The sequence below is a fragment of the Leptodactylus fuscus genome, chromosome 6 (assembly GCF_031893055.1).
Source record: "Leptodactylus fuscus isolate aLepFus1 chromosome 6, aLepFus1.hap2, whole genome shotgun sequence".
Lineage (NCBI taxonomy): Eukaryota > Metazoa > Chordata > Amphibia > Anura > Leptodactylidae > Leptodactylus > Leptodactylus fuscus.
In genome coordinates this window covers 88,116,262-88,139,938 of record NC_134270.1, presented here as the reverse complement: position 1 = coordinate 88,139,938, position 23,677 = coordinate 88,116,262, and the positions used below count along the sequence as shown (strand labels likewise).

General features: G+C 45.6%; 1 protein-coding gene across 2 annotated transcripts in view; it reads left to right on the top strand.

Moving 5' to 3' along the window:
- The window catches only part of RASIP1 (Ras interacting protein 1), a 354,699-nt gene that overhangs the window by 318,210 nt on the left and 12,812 nt on the right, over positions 1-23,677 (top strand). For both annotated transcript variants that reach the window (XM_075276771.1, XM_075276770.1), the window contains exon 10: positions 8,015-8,187. In XM_075276771.1, coding sequence (XP_075132872.1) covers positions 8,015-8,187 — 173 coding nt within the window. The remainder of the gene's footprint in view (positions 1-8,014; positions 8,188-23,677) is intronic.

Sequence of the window (23,677 nt, the reverse complement as noted above, 5' to 3'; positions counted from 1 at the left end):
TGTGATCGGAGACCGATATCACATCTATTTGTGGGGGTAAAGAAGAAGGGGAAGGAGAGAAAGGAGGGGGGGAGAGGATCGAGCGGGAATAAGGATTGGGGTTAAGGGTTGGAATTGGAGAATAGGCTAGGGAGGAATCTAGATGGGTTTTTAGGGGAGTTAAGGATTAAGGGTTATGGATTTGGAGAGAACAATATCTGACAGTGTCAACTGAAACCAAAAGTATATAAGATCGGAAATTAGTTGGCGAGTGTGCCTGAAAACTCGCCTCAGGACAGTGGAATAATTTGTCCAGATCTATCCGTATCTGGATAGTTGGAAAAGGGAAACAGAGTTAGGGTCCTAATCGTTGCAGCCCACCGGACGACCCAGGAGAAGGTGTAGTGGGGGGAAAATGGGAGGGAATGCGGATGTTAGAAAGTGAATCGGGAAGGAGGGGGAGGTAGTGGAGAGACGAAGAGTACTGAGGGGGAAATGGGGGGGGGGAGAGGAGTGGAAGGGAGAAAGTGTTGACTTGGATGGTGGTTGGGACTCCTGGAGAAGTTCCCCAGAGGTTACAGGCTGTGGGTCAAGTGCAATTTTGGATATAACAATAACAACCAGTAATAATAGTAGCAACATCTGTTAGTAACAAGAGAGCGGAAGGCAGATGTATCAAAATGAGTCAATGCCAATAACAGTAACAGCATAACATCGTAACATCAGGATCTGACATGAGAGAGGGGAGGAGATAGTGGTCTGAATTTAAGGAGAGAGAGTTGTAGAAAATACTGCGCAGGTGAGAGAGGTAGCGGAAAGTAGAATAAAGTTTTTACAGAGGAGGGGGGGAGAGAGGGGAAAAAGGGGAAGGGGATAATGAGAGGAGAGAGAGGGGGGAGGGGAGGAGAGGAGAAAAAAAAAAAAGGGGGGAGCATAGAGGAGGAGGGGGGGAGTGCGTAAAAGAAAAAGTAGGGAAATATAAGGTATCATCAAGAAGAGGCACACATTTTCGAGTAACATATGTCACATAGGTAAACAGGTAAACATCTATAGAAACAATAAACAGTATAAAAAATCAGGTCACTATAGATGTCTAGTACTAGAGAACAATGCAGCTGAATGATGTGACTTAGAGTAGGCTACTAAGTAAGTCGGAGAAGCCCTAGGGCTGGTTCAATGAAACCTAGAGACCAAGGGGGGGGGGAAGGGTTAAAGAAAAAGGGAGGGGGGGGAAGGAGAGGAATGAGGGGATCCGTCATCCCCGACCACCGGGCCCCGAGTCTGGACCCCGGGGGCGGGGGCAAAGGAAAAGACCCTCGTTGCATGTGTAGACTATCACAAGTATAAGGGAAAACTCATCTGTAAACGGAGATTTAGGAAATTAATACGCCATCATGAATGAAAGTCTCGTTGAGTGCGGCTATGAGAGAAAGGGATCATGACCACTTTAGTCAGGATTAACCTCTGACCATCTGGAGAATAAGTTGCATATGAGCGTAGGACACGGTCCATATAGGAAGGGAACAGGAGCTATTTATGTCCGTGAGAGAAGAGAAGTGCTGAAGGTAAATAGCTACCAGAGTTCATGGAAGGCTCAGTAAGGCAGGAAAACCAGGGAGAAACTGTATTCATTCGCTGATGAGGCCCCTGACGACCGACTTCTTCCTTTTTGGGGATCTCAGCCTGCGGAAGGGTGCTTGTTTCTCTAGGGTGGGTAAGGGAGGCCAATCATGAATGTCCTCTGGGAGCATAGCCCAGGACGGAATGGGTATGGGATCGATGCCCAATTGCGGCCACGCTGCGGTGAGGTCATCTGGAGAACGTATGTACACTCTGCGACCTTTGTTCATTATGGAGAGGCCAAACGGGAATAGCCACGCGTATGGTAAGCCTTTATCTCTCAGGACTGCCAGTAGGGGTTTGAGGAGTCTCCTCTTTGCAAGTGTGGAGGGCGCCAAATCTTGGTATAGTTGTATTTCATGACCCTCATATAGTAGGGGTCTTTTGTCTCTTGACGCTAATAAAATTTCCGTTGTGTCCACAGATGTCAATAAACCACAGATTATATCCCTAGGGGGATCTGTAGAGGCAGGTTTAGCTCTAATGGAGCGGTGCACCCTCTCAATTTGGACAGTAGAGGCCCTCTCTGAGCCCAAGAGGTCTGAGAAAATGGCGGACATTACTTCCCTCAGGGAGTCTGGGGAGAAGGACTCAGGGAGGCCCTTCAGTCTGATGTTCCTTCTCCTATTTCTATTTTCCAAGTCCTCAATCATGTCATGCAGACGGTTTAAGTGGTTGTGATGGTTTGAGATGTGCTGTACTGCTGTATTAGCATGGTGCGTGATATCTCTTTGAGCTGATTCTAATTTATCCACGCGGCCTCCCATGTGTTGGAGCTCGGCTCTCATCTCCGCTAGCTCGGCCATGACCGGAGCTATTGTTTGGGCGAGAGCTTGCATGAGGAAAGCCTGTGTAATAGGGCGAGTGTCCGTACCTTGTGTGTCGGCTCCAGACAGGCTCTCTGCGTCCGACTCCTCAGCCGCGTCCCCAGAGTGAGCGTCGTCGGGCGCCATCTTGCGCGCCATTACTGGAGACTGAGGTGCCTTCTTTTTAAAGAATTTATGAAGTTCTGTGGAGCTGGACCTACGATTCGGCGTACCAGGTAGGTCACCACCGCGATCCCGGTTCTGTTTGCCCATTTCAGAGCGTGTGGAAGCTGTAGGGTCGGGGTAAGGCTGCTTTGAAGACGGAGCTGCAGGCTCAGACCTCCATCTGCTTCGACGGTTAGGCTCCGCCCCCTCAGTTTTATCGTACAGATTGTTGCGGACACGATGATACCAAATATGCATTGTTTTTATTAATTTTTAGTGCTTTTTTTTATATAATTCATTTTCTATGGAGAAAACGGGATTTTTGGGCTTTATAACTAATTTTTTTTCAAACACTTTTTCTTAATTTTTTTTCACTTTTTCATGTGTCCTTTAGGACACTTCAATCAGCAATACTTTGATTGCTGATATAGTATGCAATGTGAGACACAGCATGCATGTGTCTCACACTGCATAGCAGGATGTCAGGCTGTGCAGACGGCACAGCCTGACGTCACAAGGTCCTGGCAGGATCACCAGATATGTGGGGGCTCTGGGCAGCCTGGGGTCACTGGTGAGCCCCCAGGCTGCCTTTTACTAATACCGGCATGATCTCGCCGCGGGGTGTGCCGATTGGCAGATAATATTGGCGGATCTCTTTCGATCATGCCATGGTGTTTCTCTGCGCGATTGAAAGGGTTAAAACTTCCAGTCGGAACTGAGTCCAATTGGACGTTATTGAGGGGAGGGTTAGGTGTTAGTAACACCTAATCCCTGTCCCCCTCGCATCCCTTCCCCGCCAAGGAGGTACCTAAAGACCGGACGTATTTCGGCAATGGTCTAGTCTTTAGGTACCAGGACCGCAGGCCGTAATTTTATGGCCGGCGGTCCTTAACCGGTTAATATATCTTATTTTGTGTCAGCACATGAGCTATTAGTGACAGGCACCATTATTTATATGTTTATAGCATACCATCTCGTATGTGCACACACTAGACCACAGGTGAAATGCATTTCCATTCCACCATGGTGGTTATTGTGTACGAGCAAGTAGTTGGAGCGCATTTGCGCTCCACAATCATGCCTAAGCGTTGCTCCCAGCTGGTGACGCGGGGGAGCATGCGAAGCGGTGACTATAATAGAGATTTGTGTACAGTGACCAACCCACTGATTGTATTTTAGCCCGCAGTTGAGTACTTTTAGGTTTGTTTTGAATACACTGTGGTCGCTGCTTGTGCGCATGTTCTGAGTGCAGTGACACGCAAATAGCGTTCCACAATCACTCCAATATGTTGCTTCCGGGCAAGCTGCTGTTTGAGTATGCACACTCTGGAGTTGGAAAGCTGAATTGGTAAGAACCTGATTATTCCAATCCCTTACATCTTTGAAAAAAGATGGTTTATTTATACTTAGGGGTTGTGTTTGGTTGAGCGCTCTTTGTATTATTGTACTTTTACATGTCCTTTTGTGATTGCAAGCACTACCTGAGAAGGGAACACCCCCTGGGAGTGTCTTTTATGCCTATGGGACTGTCTATATGAGTTTTGTGTGTCAGTACACGTGTTGAAGACTTTACGTACACTTGAGAAAGGGACTAGGGGGTCCTGAAACATGTTCGCGTTGTGTGTCAAGGATTTTAAAGATTAAAGATTTAAAGGATACTGTTCAAGAAATTGGAGGGTAAGCACAGATCTATTTCTATTATATCCTATATACTCCGTTGTTGAGTTGCTTGGATTGGTCCTTCATACTGTCTAGCTTTTGCTGATGACATTTACTGTAGTTTCTCATCACAAATCCAGAAGCAGGCATTCTAGAACTGGTGAACTTGCTTCACAGATAAAGCTCCCTTTCTAATTACAAAATAAATATCTCAAAGTCTGTAATTTTAAACATATCCTTGCCTTCGGAGTTGGTGAAAACGATGGGCAAAAATTCCCCCTTTGTTTGGGCTAAACACACAATCAAATATCTTGGCATTCACTTGTCATCTAACCCAGATGACATTTACTCTCAGGATCACCCCCCTTTGCTTCAAGAGGTATAAAGACTCCTCTCAGATTATGACCTCCACCTAATTTCTTGGATAGGAAGAAGAGATCTGCTACAGATGTATATTGTTCCAAGAGTACTATACATCCTCTTCTTCCACTGGGAGTCACTTCCTTCACAAAGGAGCTGGAGCCAAGGCCTGTGCAATAGAATGCTGTCAGAAGCAAAGAGAAAGCAGCATTCTATTGTACATGTATGGCTGCTTTTCTTTGCTTCTGCTGGTGTTCTATTGCGCAGGGGTCAGCTCCAGCTCTCAGGGGCGGGAAGAAGAGGAGACAGCGGCACCAAAGTCATCTCCAGAATGAAAAGACAGGTAAGTATGATGGGGTGGGGAGGGGGTTATGGGACTGAGTTAGTTAGCCAGGTAGGTAGGACAAGTAGTCCGCAGGCTAGCTAGGGATAAGGGGGGAGGGGGTTTGAGGAAGGAAGTGACAGCAGAAAGATAAATATGTAAACAAATGCAGAGGATACCAGGAACTCACAGAGAAAGCCAGAAATCACTCAAAACACTGCTGAAGGTATTTTGGGTGCACTTATTAACCCACTGATAGCACTAACAGACCATTTTTAAAAATATTTTTTTTGCTCGGAAAAGCCCTTTAACTCTTACATAATTAATATTCCAGATGGATTGTACAATTTTGTAATGGATATGTTGGAGCAGATTTATGAAGAATGACTTTTACTCATATCAGTCTTCATAGCCCCATAAATGAGGTGCTCCCTCTGCAGGGCTGTGTACCTGGATGAAATGTACTACAGCTCGCAGCTGGCATACATTTCCTCCATCAGATTCAAAATCCACAATTTATCCAACAACTTTGACTTTTTATGCTTTGTATGCTTAAAAACTTGAGTCTTCAGTAGTTGATACCTTTTTAATGGCTAACTAATAATGATGACAGATTACAAGCTTTCAAGGCTCTAGGCCTCTTCCTCATGTATAGTATAAAAACAATTTCTGACGGATGCATATTTATGCAGAAAGAGACACATAGGCATAGAATGTTAGGTGGGAGGGTGCATGGTAATTGGTACATACAAGTACAGTACATACAAGTAAATACAATTTATCAGTTCACAAGGTCCTTATCAGTTCAATGAATGGTCTTTATGGCTGCTTTTTCCTGTAGAAAGCCATAAACCCGGGTGACAGATTAAACCCCTCCTGCAGTGTGTTGAACAGGGTCATCAACTTGTATTCATAAATCCTTCTCTCTTTCTTGGATTTGAAGTTTCCCCTTAAAACCAAAATTTTCATGTCTTGATTGCAAAAGTGTTTTGGCACGGGAAGATCCATTCTTTGCTCTGTGATTGTGTGGCGGTGTGGCCAAAACACTTTTGCAATCTGTTCTTTATTTCATTGTTTTAAAAAAATGATTACAAGTACAAAAAAAGTGCCAGTGAATAAACTCCCCAAAAGTGTCTAATAAATAATCATGGCTGACGCATTTCTGGGCGCTCTAGCCCCTTAGTCTGAGCTACGACTAAGGGGCTAGAGCGCCCAGAAACGCGTCAGCCATGATTATTTATTAGACACTTTTGGGGAGTTTATTCACTGGCACTTTTTTTGTACTTTTAATCATTTTTTTAACACAATGAAATAAAGAAGAAGTTTTATAAAATATAAAGGAGTGCGGACCAACTTTCCTCTTGTATCTGTGTACCGAAGCAAGCTTCAGGAGTCCGGAGCTATTTGGCCGTGCACCCAAAGAAAATTGCATAAGACCAACAGGAGTGGTGAGCTGCAATCTTTCCATACTATTTCTATTTACTTTTGCAATCTACAGTAGATCATAATATCATCAAGGACTTGAAAATTTTGGTTTTAAGAGGAAACCTCAAATCCAAGAAAGAAAGAAGGATTTATGAATACAAGTTGATGATCCTGTTCAACACACTCTAGGAGGGGTTGAATCTGTCACCCGGGTTTATGGCTTTCTACAGGAAAAAGCAGCCATAAAGACCACTCATTGAACTAATAAGGACCTTATGAATTGATGAATTATTTACTTGTATGTACCAATTATCATGCACTTTCCCACCTATGCGTCTCTTTCTGCATAAATATGCATGCTTCAAAAATTGTTTTTATACTATATCTGAGGAAGAGGCCTAGAGCCTCAAAGGCTTGTAATTAGAGATGAGCGAACACTAAAGTGTCCGAGGTTTGAAATCCGTTTCGAACAGCCACACACTGTTCGACTGTTCGAACAGATTTCGAACCCTATTATAGTCTATGCCGGGAAATGCTCGTTTCAGGGGTAGGCTACATTCGATAAAATCATACTTACCAAGTCCACGAGTGATGGTCGGGCTGGATTCTGCTTGAAGACTTCTCCCGGCGCAGGGTCCCCGCATCCTCTTCCAGGTGGAATTCACTCTGCCTAGGCATCCGTGTATGCACATGCATGCCCGCGCATGTGCAGTTGGCTCTGCCTAGGCCAGATGCCTAGGCAGAGTGAATTCCACCCGGAAGAAAACGCGGGGACGCAGCGTGGAGAAGACTTCGGAAAGGTAAGAGAAGAACCAGCGTTGATTGGCAGAATATATAACATTCTGCCAATCAACGCTGGTTCTGCATCGAACATTAAACTTTGAACAGCTAGTAGTGTTCGATCGAGTACGAGTATTTCGAATACCGTAATATTCGATCGAACACCTACTCGATCGAACACTACTTGCTCATCTCTACTTGTAATCTGTCATCATTATTAGTTAGCCATTAACAATGTATCAACTACTGAAGACTCAAGTTTTTTTATATTACATATGCACTGGCTAACATGGTATTTTTTCCTTATGCTAAAAATCTGGCATACAAGGTATAATAAATCTTTCCCAGTATACAAATATTTGTGTGTACATAGCTAACACATTAATTACACTGTGGTGAGAAACTATAACTTGACTTTTTCTGTGGCTCTAAACAGCCTTTGTTGCATACAGTGATAAATGCTGCAGTAAGAGTTATGCGTACTGGGTCAATGTTTCCTAAATGAGTATGTGACTACACGAATGGGTGACTGAGAAAAATATGGTCTAAGTCATAGTACCTTAAATAGACATAAAAAATGTTTGGTGAGAAAATAGTAAAATGTTTATTTAATTTGCCTAGGTACATATTGCAATATTTGTATATGTTGTTCCGATCCATCATAGGTTAAAGCATTCACCTTGTTTTTAACACTACATTCAATGGTGACATATGCAGACAGAATGTACGTCTGACATTATATTAGTTTTGAGTCCGTTGACCTGGTCCTATGACAGATCAGAACAACTGTTAAAAATAGGTAGTGTAAACCCAGCCTTATTTGTTTGAACATTTATGTTATAAATGTTATGACATCCTATATCTCAATGCCATGTTGGTCTCTTAACATGTTTTGCAGGGAATGGAGAACCATTTTACCAATGGTCAAAGGCTGTTCAGATTCGTACAAACCTTGACCTTGTACTTGATTGGCTGCAAGGTATAGGTCTTGGTGATATAGCTGCTGAATTCTTCAGAAAACTGTCTACAACTGTGAACCTGCTGTGCATTCCAAAAACCAGTCTTTTAAAGGTAGAAGCAAATATGTGAATCATTTTCAACTTTATTGTTTTTGCACTAAACTCTTATTATTGAAGGAATGGATAATAAGCGGTGGCTAGGATGGAGATCTCTCAATACCACTGCTATTATCAGTCACTCACTGGTTGCACCTACTACTTCAAGTATCACTACTACTACTTTTTTTTCTAATTACCACATCGGAATAGCCTTAAGAAAGGCTATTTGGCTCCTAACTTTAGATGAGGTCTCCGTCGTGCCGTTCCGTAGAATTACCGGTTTTAACCAGTATGCAAATGAGCAGCAATGAGGGCGGGCCCCAGCGCTGAAAGGCTGATGAGCGCATCCCCATTGCTGCCCGAGAGCTCTTTCCTGCGCCGCCTACTTCTTCTGCAGCAACTCCGCCTCTTCTGGCTTCTCTTGCTCTTGTAGTTCTATACAGGAGCATAGAGAGGCCACCCCAAAATGGCCGCCGGCTCCTGTATTGAACTGCAAGAGCGGCTACCCAAAAATGGCCGCCGGCCAGCGGCCATTTTTGGGTAGCCGCTCTTGCAGTTCAATACAGTAGCCGGCTGGCGGCCATTTTGGGGTAGCCGCTCTTGCAGTTCAATACAGGAGCTGGCCGGCGGCCATTTTGGGGTGGCCTCTCTATGCTCCTGTATAGAACTACAAGAGCAAGAGAAGCCAGAAGAGGCGGAGTTTCTGCAGAAGAAGGAGGTGGCGCAGGAAAGAGCTCTGGGCAGCAATGGGGATGCGCTCATCGGTGTTTCAGCGCTGGGGCCCGCCCTCATTGCTGCGGAGAGCTCATTTGCATACCGGTTAAAACCGGTATTTCTACGGAACGGCGCGGCGGAGACCACGTCTAAAGGTAGGAGACGAATAGCCTTTCTTAAGGCTATTCCAACGTGTTCATTAGAAAAAAAGGTAGTTTAATGGTAGAATCCCTTTAAGGTACCTGGTTTTGTTAGCATGATTGCTATGACAGGAGAACTAAAAAAGCAAGGGAGATGATAGACTGCAGACAATGAACATAGCATGCAATGCACCTGTATCAGGGACGTCCTCTGATCCCAGGCCACAACAATCATATGGGGTTCGACAAATTCATGCTGTCACCAAGGAGATCAGAAAAGAACCCAAAATGTGTGCCAGATGCTGCAAGGATGCCCATGAAGGATAGGTGAGGTTTTTGCAGCTCTACTTATTATTCTCTGGGCTCAGAAGAGACCACAGAGTATAATACTAGCAGTTTCGGTTCATGACAAACAAGTTCAGCCCAAAACAAATTTTTGGACTAAACCACCAGAACCTAAAGCAAAATAAATCTTCAGAGATTCAGCCATTTCTGTTAAAGGGGTATTCCCATAAACATAATCATATCTATATCATATCTATATTTGTAAATAATTAAAAGTTAAACATTTTTCCAATTTTAGGAAACATTCACACGGAGATTACAGACGCGCAATCTGGCACGTATACACGTGTGAGAGTTTGCGCACTGAAATCCGATTCCATTCAAAATTACGCGCGTCATACGCCCGTAACCAGACATTGAAATGCATGGAATCTGATTTCAGCGCGCAAACTCTCACACGTGTATACGTGCCAGATTGCGCGCCTGTAATCTCCATGTGCACGGGCCCATAAGTTGTTAAAATTTTGCAGTTTTAAAGATTTTCTCTAACTATCTTAGTGGCGACAGTCTGTTGTCTCGATACGACCATTGGATATGACCAAAAATGCAGAAACTATTGTAGCAGGGTTATCAGACAGGGACACTACATGTGTGAGAAGATATCTCAGCCGCAATAAGGAAATCATGGTGGATTTTCTGACCTTAGAAAGTTCCTGCATTCATGGTCATATCCACTGGCAACCAATCAAGACAACAAGACTGTGACCACAAGATATTTAAAGAAAATTTTTAAAACTCTGCAAAATGTTTAATTACTTATATTTGCAAAAATGTTTAACTTTTAACCCCTTCCCGACATGCGCCGTAATAGTACGGCGCGTGTCGGGTCTGTAACTATGGCAACCGCCCGGGAGCCGGGCGGCCGTCATAGCCGCCGGGTGTCTACTGCTTTAAGCAGTAGACAACCGGCTCTAATGCCTCCGATCGGTCCCCGGACCGATCGGAGGCATTAACCCCTCCGGCGCTGCTGTCAAAGGCGCCGGAGGCGCGATCTTCCCGGCGGCGCATGGGCGCCGCCATTTTGGCAGGGATCGCCGGCTCCTGGAGCATGCTCCAGGGCCGACCCCCCGTTGCCATGACAGCCGGGAGCCTTGTTAAGGGCTCCCAGCCAGTCTGCAAATTCTCTCTTTTGCAGGCTGGTGTATACAGCCTGCAAAAGAGATGATGATTTTTTGCAATGCATTGCAATGCATTAGCATTGTAATGCATTGCATTAGTGATCAGACCCCCTGGGGTTCAACACCCCTAGGGGGTCTAATAAATGCAAAAAAAAAAATAAAAAAAAAAAGTAAAAAAAAATATAAAAAAATATAAAAAGTATTAAAAGTTCAAATCACCCCCCTTTCCCTAGAACAAATATAAAAGTAGTTAAAAACTGTGAAACATATACATGTTAGGTATCCCCACGTCCGAAATCGCCCGCTCTACAAATCTATAAAAATATTTTTCCTGTTCGGTAAACGCCGTAGCAGGAAAAATAGTCAAAAGTGCCAAACCGCCGTTTTTTCACTGTTTTAATTCTGATAAAAATTTGAATAAAAAGTGATCAAAGCAATAACATTTCCCGAAAATGGTAGAACTAAAAAGTACACCTGTCCCCGCAAAAAAAGACGCCCTATACATCCCCGTACACCTATGTATAAAAAAGTTACGGCCGTCGGAATATGGCGACTTTTAGAAAAAAAAATTTTTAACACCGTTTTGGAATTTTTTTAGGGGTCAAAATGTAAATAAAACCATATAAATTTGGTATCCCCGGAATCGTACCGAAACACAGAATATAGGGGACATGTCATTTTGGCTGCACAGTGAACGCCGTAAAACCAAAGCCCGTAAGAAAGTCGCAGAAATGCATTTTTTCTTCAAATCCACCCTATTCTGAATTTTTTTCCTGCTTCCCAGTACATTATATAGAATAATTAATGGTGGCATCATGAAGAAAAAATTGTCCCGCAAAAATTAAGACCTCATATGACTCTGGGAGCGGAGAAATAAAAAAGTTATGGGGTTTAGAAGGAGGGGAGTCAAAAACGAAAAACGAAAATCAAAAAATGCCATCGGCGGGAAGGGGTTAATTATCTACAAAATTTAAAAATAGTTATGTATATGGGAATACCCGCTTAATGGCAATCAACTGGTATTTTTCTAAAATTTTTACTCTTAAGTAGAGATGAGCTAACAATGTTCGAGGTTCGATATTCGTTTTGAGTAACCCCTCAATATTCGACTACTCGAATCGAATATCGAACCCTATTATAGTCTATGGGGGGAAAATGCTTGTTTCAGGGGTAGGCAACATTCGATCAAATTATACTTACCAAGTCCACGAGTGAGGGTCGGGCTGGATCCTCCGAGAAGTCGTCTCCTTGTAGCTTCCCCGCGGCGTCTTCTGGCTCTGAATTCACTCTGCCAGGCATCGGGCTTGGGCAGAGCCGACTGCGCATGCCCGCACTACAAGTGGACATGCGCAGTCGGCTCTGCCCAGGCCCGTTGCCTGGCAGAGTGATTTCAGAGCTGGAAGACGCCGCGGGGAAGCTGCACGGAGAAGACTTCTAAAGGTAGGAGAAGAACCAGCGTTGATTGGCCGACTGTATAGCATTCGGCCAATCAATGCTGGTTCTGCATCGAAGTTTTACATTCGAATAGCGAGTGGTACTCGATCGAGTACGAGTATTTCGAATACCATAGTATTCAATCGAGAACTACTCACTCATCTCTACTCTTAAGTAGAGAAGAAACTACAGATTCAGTATGTGAAAGGTTGCCTCGGTGAATTCAGTGTCACATACTCCATGTTCTACTTAGTTTGTCTGGCATGTTGTGCACTGGGTAAACAGGCACTTCTTGAACCCCCTAAAGATTCAGTGTGAATTTTGCAGAGCATTTCTCTCTCTATCCAGTTATGCTCAAACTACATTAGTGAGTTCTTTCTGTAACAATGATGCTGACAATATCCTTATAGTCATTACTATAGGGAGTGGAGAAATATGTCTCATCCAACCTGTCACCTCGTGTTGTTGTATTTATTCTCTTTTCCTGTAATAGGGATAGTCTTTGTTTTCCATTCGCTATCTTTTTGGCTGTCTCTAGATTCCAGTTTGGGTAACCCATTTTTGGACAATCTATTACATATCGTATTAGTTTCTTGGTTATAAACTACCTCCTCCGAAAAAATTATCCCTGCCCTTGTTAGCTCCCCCACCAGAATCGTTTTCAGCGTATGGTTGGGATGACAGCTCGTTGTGTGGAGGGTAGTATTGCCCGATTGGGGTTTTCTATATAATCTTGTAATTACTTTTTTATCCACTGGATCTCCTATTAGAGTAACATCTAGGAAATTAATTTCCCGACAGTTATGTTGCTACGTAAATTTCAGATTACATGTATTGTTATTAATATGGTCGGTGAAGGTCATATATCATCTCTTCGGTTTAATGCTATAAAGCAGTTGTACAACCCCCACAAGGGGGAAAATGGCAGTGGCAGCTTCTAAAACAAGAAGCATATAGGATCTACTCTTTGAAAACAAGGCATCTGTTCGGAATGCATTTTAGAACGGACTTGTCCTATTTTTATTAAATTGGAATTAACTCATCCCTACCCACTATTTATATGCATAAAAAGTATCTATCAACAAAAAGAAATAAGTATCAACAAAAATAAGTATACACCTGATAAACTATAGGATTACGTACGGTTAAGTAAATGACTGAATTGCTGTGTATCACACTTAGCTTTTGGGGGTACACCCTACAAAACTAGATTGAGTGTATATAGCCTGACTGAATTTCTGTGTATCCCAGGTAGGTTTTGGGGTTACACACCATGGATATCTGGATTGAGCGTACATAGCCTGACTATCTGTGTATCCCACTTAGGTTTTGGGGGTGCACACCATGGATATCTGGAATGAGCGTAGATAGCCTGACTGAATTTCTGTGTATCCCACTTAGGTTTTGGGGGTACACACCATGGATATCTGGATTGAGCATGCATAGCCTGACTGAATTTCTGTGTATTCCACTTAGGTTTTGGGGGTACACAACGTGGATATCTGGATTGAGCATACATAGCCAGACCTAATTGCTATGTATCCTTGTTAGTTTTTTTGGGGGGGACACCCCATGGAAAGCTGGGTTGAGCGTATACAGCCGACCTAATTGCTCTATATCCCTGTTAGGTGTTTGGAGGGACGCCCCATAAAAAGCTGGGTTGAGCGTATATAGCCGGACTGAATTGCTCTATATCCCTGTTAGGTGTTTGGAGCGACACCCCATGGAACACTGGGTTGAGCGTATATAGCTGGACTGAATTGCTCTTTATCCCTGTTAGTTGTTTGGGGGACACCCTGTGGAAAGCTGGGTTGAGCATATATAGCCGGACCTAATTGCTCTGTATCCCTGTTAGTTTTTGGGTGGACACCCTGTGGAAAGCTTGACTCCTCTCCCTGCAGTATAGCTCTGAAAAGAGCTGTTCTTTTTCTTCAGTTTTCTGTGCCTACCAGAAGCTAATCCCTCTCTAGCCCTCAGCAGCACGTCTGTTCCTACGTCTACAAGCCACAAAATTATTGCACCGACTATTCTTATAAATCCGAGGTCACATGTTTTCGGCAGCCAATGGGTTTTTCCATTTTTTTTTCAATGCTTACGTTGTCTTAGTTCCTGTCCCACCTCCCCTGCACAATTATTGGTACAAAAAACGCGCCAGGGAAGGTGGGAGGAGATACGAATTTTTACTGCATTTGGAATCGAATACCTCGAAAGGCCTGATATTTGATCGAATACCTATTTGATCGAACGGCATTCGCCGTTACATATATCCATATTTTTGTTTTTATTACTATCTGATATTTCCCTTAACCTACTTGGAGCAACTATACTTTTAACCGTTCAAGCACGTCTAAACGTAATTCCAGGTTGTTTTGGCAAAGATCCTTTTAGGTATTTATCATTTTGTAGCATATGCCAATGTTTACACAAAATTTTTCAGATGCATTTATGTGCAACATTGTAAGTCGTAATAAAGTTATATTTGTACAAAACAGACTCTGGCTTTGGCCTAGGATTTAAACAATCTTTTTGTGTAAGTTTATCGGCTTTATTTTTAGCTGCTTGAACTAATGATTTAGGGTACTTTTTTTTTCTCTGAATCTTTGTCATGAATTCACTTTGTACCCTATAATCACTGTCAATGACATCATACGCTGTATAAGGAAAATGTTTGTTCTCGTACCGTGTTAGCCAGTGGGTTGGAAATATAAAAAAACAAAAAAACTTGATAGTCTTCAGTAGTTGATACCTTTTTAATGGCTAACTCATAATGATGACAGATTACAATGTTTCAGACCTCTAGGGTCCTTTCTCAAGTAAATTTAAACCATTTCTGAAGGATGCATATTTATATACAGTACACAAAGGACACATAGGGATACCTCTTAGCATCTCCAGGGGTGGGTTATATGTGACAACCAGGGGCACCCGATTGTTTTCCTTTTTGGTATTGTATTTTATTAAATCCGATCTTGGTATTCTAGTGGCCCTGGTGATTTGGTTATCAATTGTTCTTGGATGGTAACCCTGCCTCAAGAATGTGTTTTTGAGGCCTCCATGGCGCAGAGGGATCGGAGAGGACAGGGCTGTGGTCGGAAAGGTATTCCCGCGACATGCGCCTATACTTCTCACGCCTGGTGACACTAGGACCCTCAGTGGCGGTACTTTGGAGAGGGGGTGCCATCAAGGTGTCCCGGACCTTAGACAGTGTGTCCCTTTTTTGTGTGGACCGGGGAACACTTGGTCGCCTCTTGGAGGAACTGCCCTCTCTGCCGCCAATGTCACTTGCTGGAAACATCTCCATCATATTCTGCACCAATTGCTTGTGGCAAGCATTGATGCGATTGGCCCTCCCCTCTACCGGAATAAAAGATGAGATGTTGTTTTTATATTGGGGGTCAAGGATAGCAAAGATCCAGTACTGGTTGTCCTCCATTATTTTGACAATACGCTTGTCAGTTGTAAAGCACCCCAACATGAAGTCAGCCATGTGTGCCACAGTGTTAGTTGGCATGACTCCTCTGTCCCCACCGGAAAGTTCAATCTCCATTTCCTCCTCATCCTCCCTTTCTACCCATCCGCGCTGCAACAATGGGACGATTCGAAGTTGCCCGGTAGCCTCCTGTATCACCATCACATCATCTGACAGGTCTTCATCCTCCTCCTCCTCTTCCTCCATTAAGCGTGGTGAAGTGGACAGATGTGTGGACCTACTCTCCAGCTGTGACGGATCTGCTGCTATCCCTGACTCCTCTGTGTGATCTGAGTTATCCCTGATGTCAATGAGGGATTCTCTCAGCACACACAAGAGCGGGATTGTAAGGCTCACCATCGCATCTTCAGAGCTCACCCTCTTTGTAGACTCCTCAAACACCCTTAGTATGTCACAAAGGTCTCTCATCCATGGCCACTCATGGCTGAGAAACTGAGGCAGCTGACTTTGTGGAACCCTAGGGTTTTGTAGCTGGTATTCCATCAAAGGTCTCTGCTGCTCAACCACTCTTCTCAACATGTGATAAGTTGAGTTCCAGTGTGTGGAGACGTCGCACAAAAGCCAGTGTTGTGGCACATGCAGGCGTTGCTGGAGTATTTTTAAACTAGCAGCGGCTACTGTCGACTTGCGAAATTGGGCGCACATGCACCGCACTTTCACCAGTAGCTCCGTTACATTTGGGTAGCTCTTTAAAAAACGTTGCACCACTAGGTTAAAGACGTGGGCCAGGCATGGAACATGTTGGAGTCCGGCAAGCTCCAGAGCTGCTACCAGGTTCCGGCCGTTATCACAAACAACCATGCCTGGGCCCAGGTGCAGCGGCTCAAACCATATTGCCGTCTCATTGAGGAGGGCATCCCTCACCTCGGAGGCAGTGTGCTGTCTGTCCCCCAAGTTGATCAGCTTCAGCACGGCCTGCTGACGTCTACCAACGCCAGTGCTGCAACGTTTCCAACTCGTAGCTGGGGTCAATCTAACAGTGGCGGAGAAGGAGGCGGTGGAGGAGGAGGGTGTTGTTCCCGTGTCCCTGCCAGGAATGTTAGGCGGGGAGACGAGGTACACCGGCCCAGTTTGGGAAGCATTCCCAGCCTCAACTAGATTCACCCAGTGTGCCGTCAGTGAAATGTAGCGTCCCTGTCTGCATGCACTTGTCCACGCATCGGTGGTCAAGTGGACCTTTGTGCAAAGCGCGGAACTAAGGTCCCGTCTGATGTTGAGTAACACGTGCTGGTGCAAGGCGGGGACGGCACACCGGGAGAAGTAGTGACGGCTAGGGACGGCATAGCGAGGTGCCGCACTTGCCATCAGGTCCACAAAGGCCGGAGTTTCAACAAGCTGGAACGCCAACATCTCCTGGGCCAGAAGGCTTGCACGTGTGGGTGGTTAGCTGTGTATTTCTGCCGGCACTCAAATGTCTGAGAGATGGTGGGTTGGTGTAAAGAAGCGCCTGATGGTGCATGAGATGGTGCAGGAGAAGGAGATAAGACAGGAACAGGGGAGGATGAGGGAGAAGTCAACAAAGCGGTGGAGCCAGATGATGGGGTGTCCTGGCTCATCCTCTGGAGTACATCGCCAGCACTGTGAGCATTGGGAGAGGCAGTGGCGTCAACAGCAGGCGACGTTTGTCCCTTTGGTTGCTCTCTGCCACTGACTCCAGTGCTTGGATACCAAATGACGGCGCATTGAAGTGGTGGACAGGTTGCTCTTCTCAGAGCCCCTACTCAATTTCGAGAGGCAAATTGTGCAAACACTACTATATTTGTCCTCGGCGCATTCCTTGAAAAAACTCCACACCTTCAAGAAACGTGCCCTCGAGGTGGCAGTTTTTCTGGGCTGGGTACAAAAGGGAACATCTTGGGAGATTCCGGGCATGGCCTGGCTTCGGCGAAGCAACTGACCTCTTTTTGGTGCTGCAACATCGACACTACTTTCCCCGCTTGACATCCCCCCTGTCTAGGTCGGGTCAGTGTCCTCGTCGTCCACCACCTCCTCTTCCAACTTCTCTCTCACCTCCTCCTCCTGCACAACGCTCATGGCAACTGGCTGCCCTGACGGCAACTGTGTCTCATCATCGTCGATGAGGGTGGGTTGCTGGTCATCCGCCACCAAATCGACAGGAGATGGAGGAGGCTCCAGTGTTTGAGCATCTGGACACAGATACTCGTCTGGTAGCTCCGTGGAATCGCGAAATGGAGGGGCAGGTTGAGGGACAGTGAAAGGACCGAAGAACAGCTTCGGGGAGCTGTGAAAGTTGGGGTTATTGTTCTCGGAAGATTGGGAGTTTTGGGAGGAAGGAGGACAAGACTGTTGGGTAGGAGGAGGAGAGGAGGTAGAGAATGACTTTCTGGTGGACAATGTGCTGTAAGCATTATTCGACAGCCATTACAAGACCTGTTCCTGGTTCTTGGGCCTAGTAAGGTTTGTACCCTGCAGCCTAGTTAATGTGGCAAGCAACCCTGGGACTGTGGAGAAGCGCAATGCTTGCTGCCCCACAGGAGTAGGCACGGGACGCTCTGTGGCTTCACCGCTAACTTGCTCCACAGAAGCATTCCCCCGACCTCGCCCACGGCCTCATCCACGTCCCTTTCCGGGAGCCTTGCGCATATTAATATGGTTTGCTGGCTTAAACACACTCAGAACCTGGGTGTATATGCCAATACCAAGAAATTAAGGGTGTATGTAGGCCCCAATTTATTTGGTGGAATTAACACTCAGAACCTGGGTGAATATGCCAATAGCAAGAAATGCAGGTGGTATGCAGGCCCCAATATATTTGGGGAATTAACACTCAGAACCTGGGTGAATATGCCAATAGCAAGAAATGCGGGTGGTATGAAGGCCCCAATATATTTGGGGAATTAACACTCAGAACCTGGGTGAATATGCCAATAGCAAGAAATGAGGGTGGTATGAAGGCCCCAATTTCTTAGGGGAATTTACACTCAGAACCTGGCACTATATGCCAATAGCAAGAAATGAGGGTGGTATGAAGGCCCCAATTTCTTAGGGGAATTTACACTCAAAACCTGGCACTATATGCCAATAGCAAGAAATGAGGGTGGTATGAAGGCCCCAATTTCTTATGGGAATTTACACTCAGAACCTGGCACTATATGCCAATAGCAACAAATGAGGGTGGTATGAAGGCCCCAATTTCTTAGGGGAATTTACATTCAGAACCTGGCACTATATGCCAATAGCAACAAATGAGGGTGGTATGAAGGCTCCAATTTCTTAGGGGAATTTACACTCAGAACCTGGCACTATATGCCAATAGCAACAAATGAAGGGTGCATGTAGCCCCAATTTTATTCTTGGGGGATTACACACAGTGTATTCCAGTTAGTTTCAGGGGTGGGGGTGGGGGTGCAACACTGTTGGAACATGGATTGGGGGTATATAGGGTATATGGGAATACACTTTGTGTATATCACTCAGTATCATCCACACTGCGGAAAGATGGGTTGCGCAGATACAGCCTGTCAATCCCACGTTAGTGTGATAGACACTGACAAGCTTCTCCCTGGAATGTAGCTCTTAAAAGAGCTGTTGGTTCTCTTCTCCTTCCTATCCTATCCCTGCCTACCAGAATCTAATACCTATGTCAATGGCCGCAGACCTCCGTCTGTGACCAAGTGAAAGCTCAGAATGACGCGAAGCTTGGCGGCGCTGTTCTTATCAATCAGAGGTCACATGTTTTCGGCAGCCAATGCCATTTTCCTTTTTTTTTTCAAGGTCCCTGTTGTCGTAGTTCCTGTCCCACCTCCCCTGCGCTGTTATTGGAGCAAAAAAAGCGCCAGGGAAGGTGGGAGGGGAGTCAAGTTTTCAGTCACTTTACCATGCAGTGTTCGAATCGGACACCTCGAACAGCGTGATATCCCATCAAACATGTGTTCGATAGAACACTGTTCGCTCATCTCTAGTAATGATAGAGATTTGAGGCTAAAGCTAGGACAGTGCAGCAGATGCAGCCAAGGGGTCGGGTCGCAATCCGTTCCTCTGTTGTGGCGCCGTAACACACTGTCATTCCCTCCTTGTTGCTGGCACTCTAGCATAGCATAGGGGTTAAGTCCTAGCAGCCAGGTGGGCGTGGTTGGTCACTTGACTGACAGGGGTGTAGACCAGTGAGCGCCCGGCTTGGGCAGCTGGGCTGGCTGCTTGGGACCACCCTTCACCTATTTAATGAGGCAGGTGAGTCAGCCCACTGCCCTAGGCTCAATTATGAATAACGTATGTGCAGTGATAGCTGCACGTGAGTCTAGTCTGTTGTCCCTGCAGCTACTGTGTGTTTATGTGTGCATGATTCCAGTCAGCACCAGTAGCGCTTCAGGCGGCGCTATGTCAGAGCCCCAGGGAGGGCGGCATTTTTGCTTCCCTAAGCCAGTCCAGGACAAGCTGTCCTGGACTGGCTTAGCACCGAGCGGTGGTTTGGGGAGGCCACTGGAGCAGCGCTGCTCCAGCAGCCTCCCCTCACGCTCAGGCAGAGAGCAGGTCCTCTCCATGCCTGCTCTCTGCCTGCGAACGGTGCTAAACCCTGCCCCTCCGCTTGGCCACACCCCCTCAGCTCGGCCACTTTCTGTAGTTCGCCTCGGGCGGCAAAAGGGGTGGGTTCACCCCTGGTTCCAGTGCTGATGCTTAATACTTGGCCTTAGTTAGAATATTCCCTTTAGTTAGAATCACACTTTTAGTTTCCTTTGGTCAGCAAGCTGTTTTGACTAGAGTTCTAACTAGACTTCTTTAGCAGCTGCTCTGAGCTGCAGAGGCTGTCTCTGTGCTGCTAACAGAGTTTACCCAGATGGTGGTGTAGTCTGGCAGTGAAGCTAACTGCTGGGCTTAGTTCACACCAGGGTAGCTGTGCGGTTCAGAGCCCACTTGGACTCCGCAGTTTATTGTTTGTTCAGTTTTTTTTAAGGTAACCTGCTGACCATAGCACATATGTTCCTGATGAACGGAGGCTAATTGGAAATGATCCAATACTTAGAACATAAATGGACAATTTCTGCTGACCTGACAGTAGTAGCACTGATTCTTGGCCCACAGTTAAGATACACAAAGCATATGTGTTTCTTGTGCCTATGGAACAGACATGATGACAACAATCATTACAAAATGAGACAGTGACCTCTCAGAGCCAAGCACATGGTTGGTCAGTACAATGTATAAGACAAATCACTGGTTGATCCACTTCAAATTTATCTTCCATCACTTCACATTAAAGCTTGGTTTAATAAAAAAAAAGGCTGTAATTGCACTTGATTGTGATGGAAATGGTCTCCAGTATATGAAGAAGAAGTTTAGCACACTGAAAACTGAGGCTACAATAAAGGCCGGAATTTTTATTGGCCCCGAAATCAACAAACTAATGCATGATGACACCTTCAGAACAAAACTCAACCCTCTGGAACTTGCAGCTTAGGATGCATTTGTGCTAGTAGTGCAGAACTTCCTTGAGAACAGACGAGCTGAAAACTCTGCTGAATTAGTAAATAACATGCTTACAGCATATGAACAACTTGGCTGCCGTATGTCATTGAAAATATATTTCTTACATTCTTATTTTGACTTTTTCCCACCCAATTTGGGACACATAAGTGACAAACATGGAAAGCGGTTCCATAAAGATATTTCTACAATGTAGAATATATCTAGGCCACAGGAATCCCAACATGATGGGGGACTAATGCTTGTTTTTGCAACAGGAAAATATGACCATTCGCAAAAGCAGATGCCTGAAGCACTTTTAACAGTCCTGGGCCTTGCTCAAGTAAGACTTTTAAACTAAAAGACGAGACTTTTTGAAATTTTGTTATTCCATTACATTTCCATACACTGTTCACTATGAAAACTTTTATGTAGATAATTGTTGGAGTAAAACTTGTTCTGTTCAAAATTATTCAATGCTTTCCAAGTGCCTAATTCATTTAGGCATACTTATTAGAGATGAGCGAACACCAAAATGTTCGAAGTTCGAAATCCGATTCAAACAGTCGCTCACTGTTCGACTGTTTGAACGGGTTTCGAACTCCATTATAGTCTATGAGGAACATATACTCGTTAAGGGGGAAACCCAAATCCGTCTCTGGAGGGTCACCAAGTCCACTATGACACCCCAGGAAATGATGCCAACACCCTGGAATGACACTGGGACAGCAGGGGAAGCATGTCTGGGGGCATATAAGTCACTTTATTACATGGAAATCCCTGTCAGCTTGCGATTTTCGCAAGCTAACTTTTTCCAATAGGAATGCATTGGCCAGCGCTGATTGGCCAGTTTACAGAATTCGGCCAATCAGCGCTGGCTCTGCTGGAGGAGGTGGAGTCTAAGATCGCTCCACACCAGTCTCCATTCAGGTCCAACCTTAGACTCCGCCTCCTCCGACAGAGCCAGCGTTGATTGGCCGAATTCTGTAAACTGGCCAAACAGCGTTGGCCAATGCATTTTATTGGCGTGATGAAGCAGAGCTGAATGTGTGTCCTGAGCTCAACTACGCCAGTGGTGTAGCCGGGAGTTCAGTGCACGGCCAGCTCTGCTATGGCGGAGATTGAGCAGAGTTGGCCGTGCGCTCCGGTGGTGTAGCAGAGCCGAAGGTGCAGAAGGGTTCAAGTGCACCCTCGGCTCTGATGTAGCAGAGCTGAGTGTGCACAAGGGTTAGAGCGCACACTCCGTCCGGAGATGTAGCCGTGCTGATGCTGTCAACACTGCTACATCTGATATCAGAACACAATGGAGACTGCTGTGGACTCCACAGCAGTCTCCATTGTGGTCCGATCTGAGCTGTAGCAGTGTTGACAGCATCAGCATGGCTACATCTCCGGATGGAGTGTGCGCTTGAATCCTTCTGCACCCTCGGCTCTGCTACATCAGAGCCGAGGGTGTGCTTGAATCCTTCTGCACCCTCGGCTCTGCTACATCAGAGCCGAGGGTGCGCTTGAATCCTTCTGCACCCTCCACGCTGCTACATCAGAGCCGAGGGTGCGCTTGAATCCTTCTGCACCCTCGGCTCTGCTACACCACTGGAGCGCACGGCCAACTCTGCTCAATCTCCGGCATAGCAGAGCTGGCCGTGCACTGAACTCTCAGCTACGCCACCGGCGTAGTTGAGAGTTCAATCTCTGGCATAGCAGAGCTGGCCGTGCACTGAACTCTTGGCTACACCACCGGCGTAGTTGAGAGTTCAATCTCCGGCATAGTAGAGCTGGCCGTGCACTGAACTCTCGGCTACGCCACCGGCGTAGTTGAGAGTTCAATCTCCGGCATAGCAGAGCTGGCCGTGCACTGAACTCTTGGATACACCACCGGCGTAGTTGAGAGTTCAATCTCCGGCATAGCAGAGCTGGCCGTGCATTGAACTCTTGGCTACACCACCGGCGTAGTTGAGAGTTCAATCTCCGGCATAGTAGAGCTGGCTGTGCACTGAACTCTCGGCTACGCCACCGGCGTAGTTGAGCTCAGCACACACATTCAGCTCTGCTTCATCACGCCAATAGAATGCATTGGCCAGCGCTGATTGGCCAGAGTACATAATTCGGCCAATCAGCGCTGGCTCTGCTGGAGGAGGCGGAGTCTAAGGTCGGACCAGAATGGAGACTGGTGTGAAGCGATCTTAGACTCCGCCTCCTCCAGCAGAGCCAGCGCTGATTGGCCGAATTATGAACTCTGGCCAATCAGCGCTGGCCAATGCATTCCTATGGGAAAAAGTTTATCTCACAAAAAACACAATTATACACCCGATAGAGCCCCAAAAAGTTATTTTTAATAACATTCCCACATAAATAAAGGTTATCCCTAGCTATCCCTGCCTGTACAGCTATCCCTGTCTCATAGTCATAAAGTTCACAGTCTCATATGACCCGGATCTGAAATCCACTATTAGTCTAAAATGGGGGTCACCTGATTTCGGCAGCCAATGACTTTTTTCCGATTTTTTTCAATGCCTCCGGTGTCGTAGTTCCTGTCCCACCTCCCCTGCGCTGTTATTGGTGCAAAAAAAGCGCCAGGGAAGGTGGGAGGGGAATCAAATTTTTTTGGAGTTTGCCACGTGATGTTCGATTCGAATCGAATACATCAAACAGCCTGATATCCAATCGAACATGTGTTCGATAGAACACTGTTCGCTCATCTCTAATACTTATGCATAGCAAAATTTTCTGACGTGTTACAGCAATTCTGACTTCGGATTTGGAATCTGCACACTCGATTTAGCAAAGAACGAGTGGTTTTTTTTGTCCAGTAGCAGACGAACAGTGTTTTTTTGGTGTGTG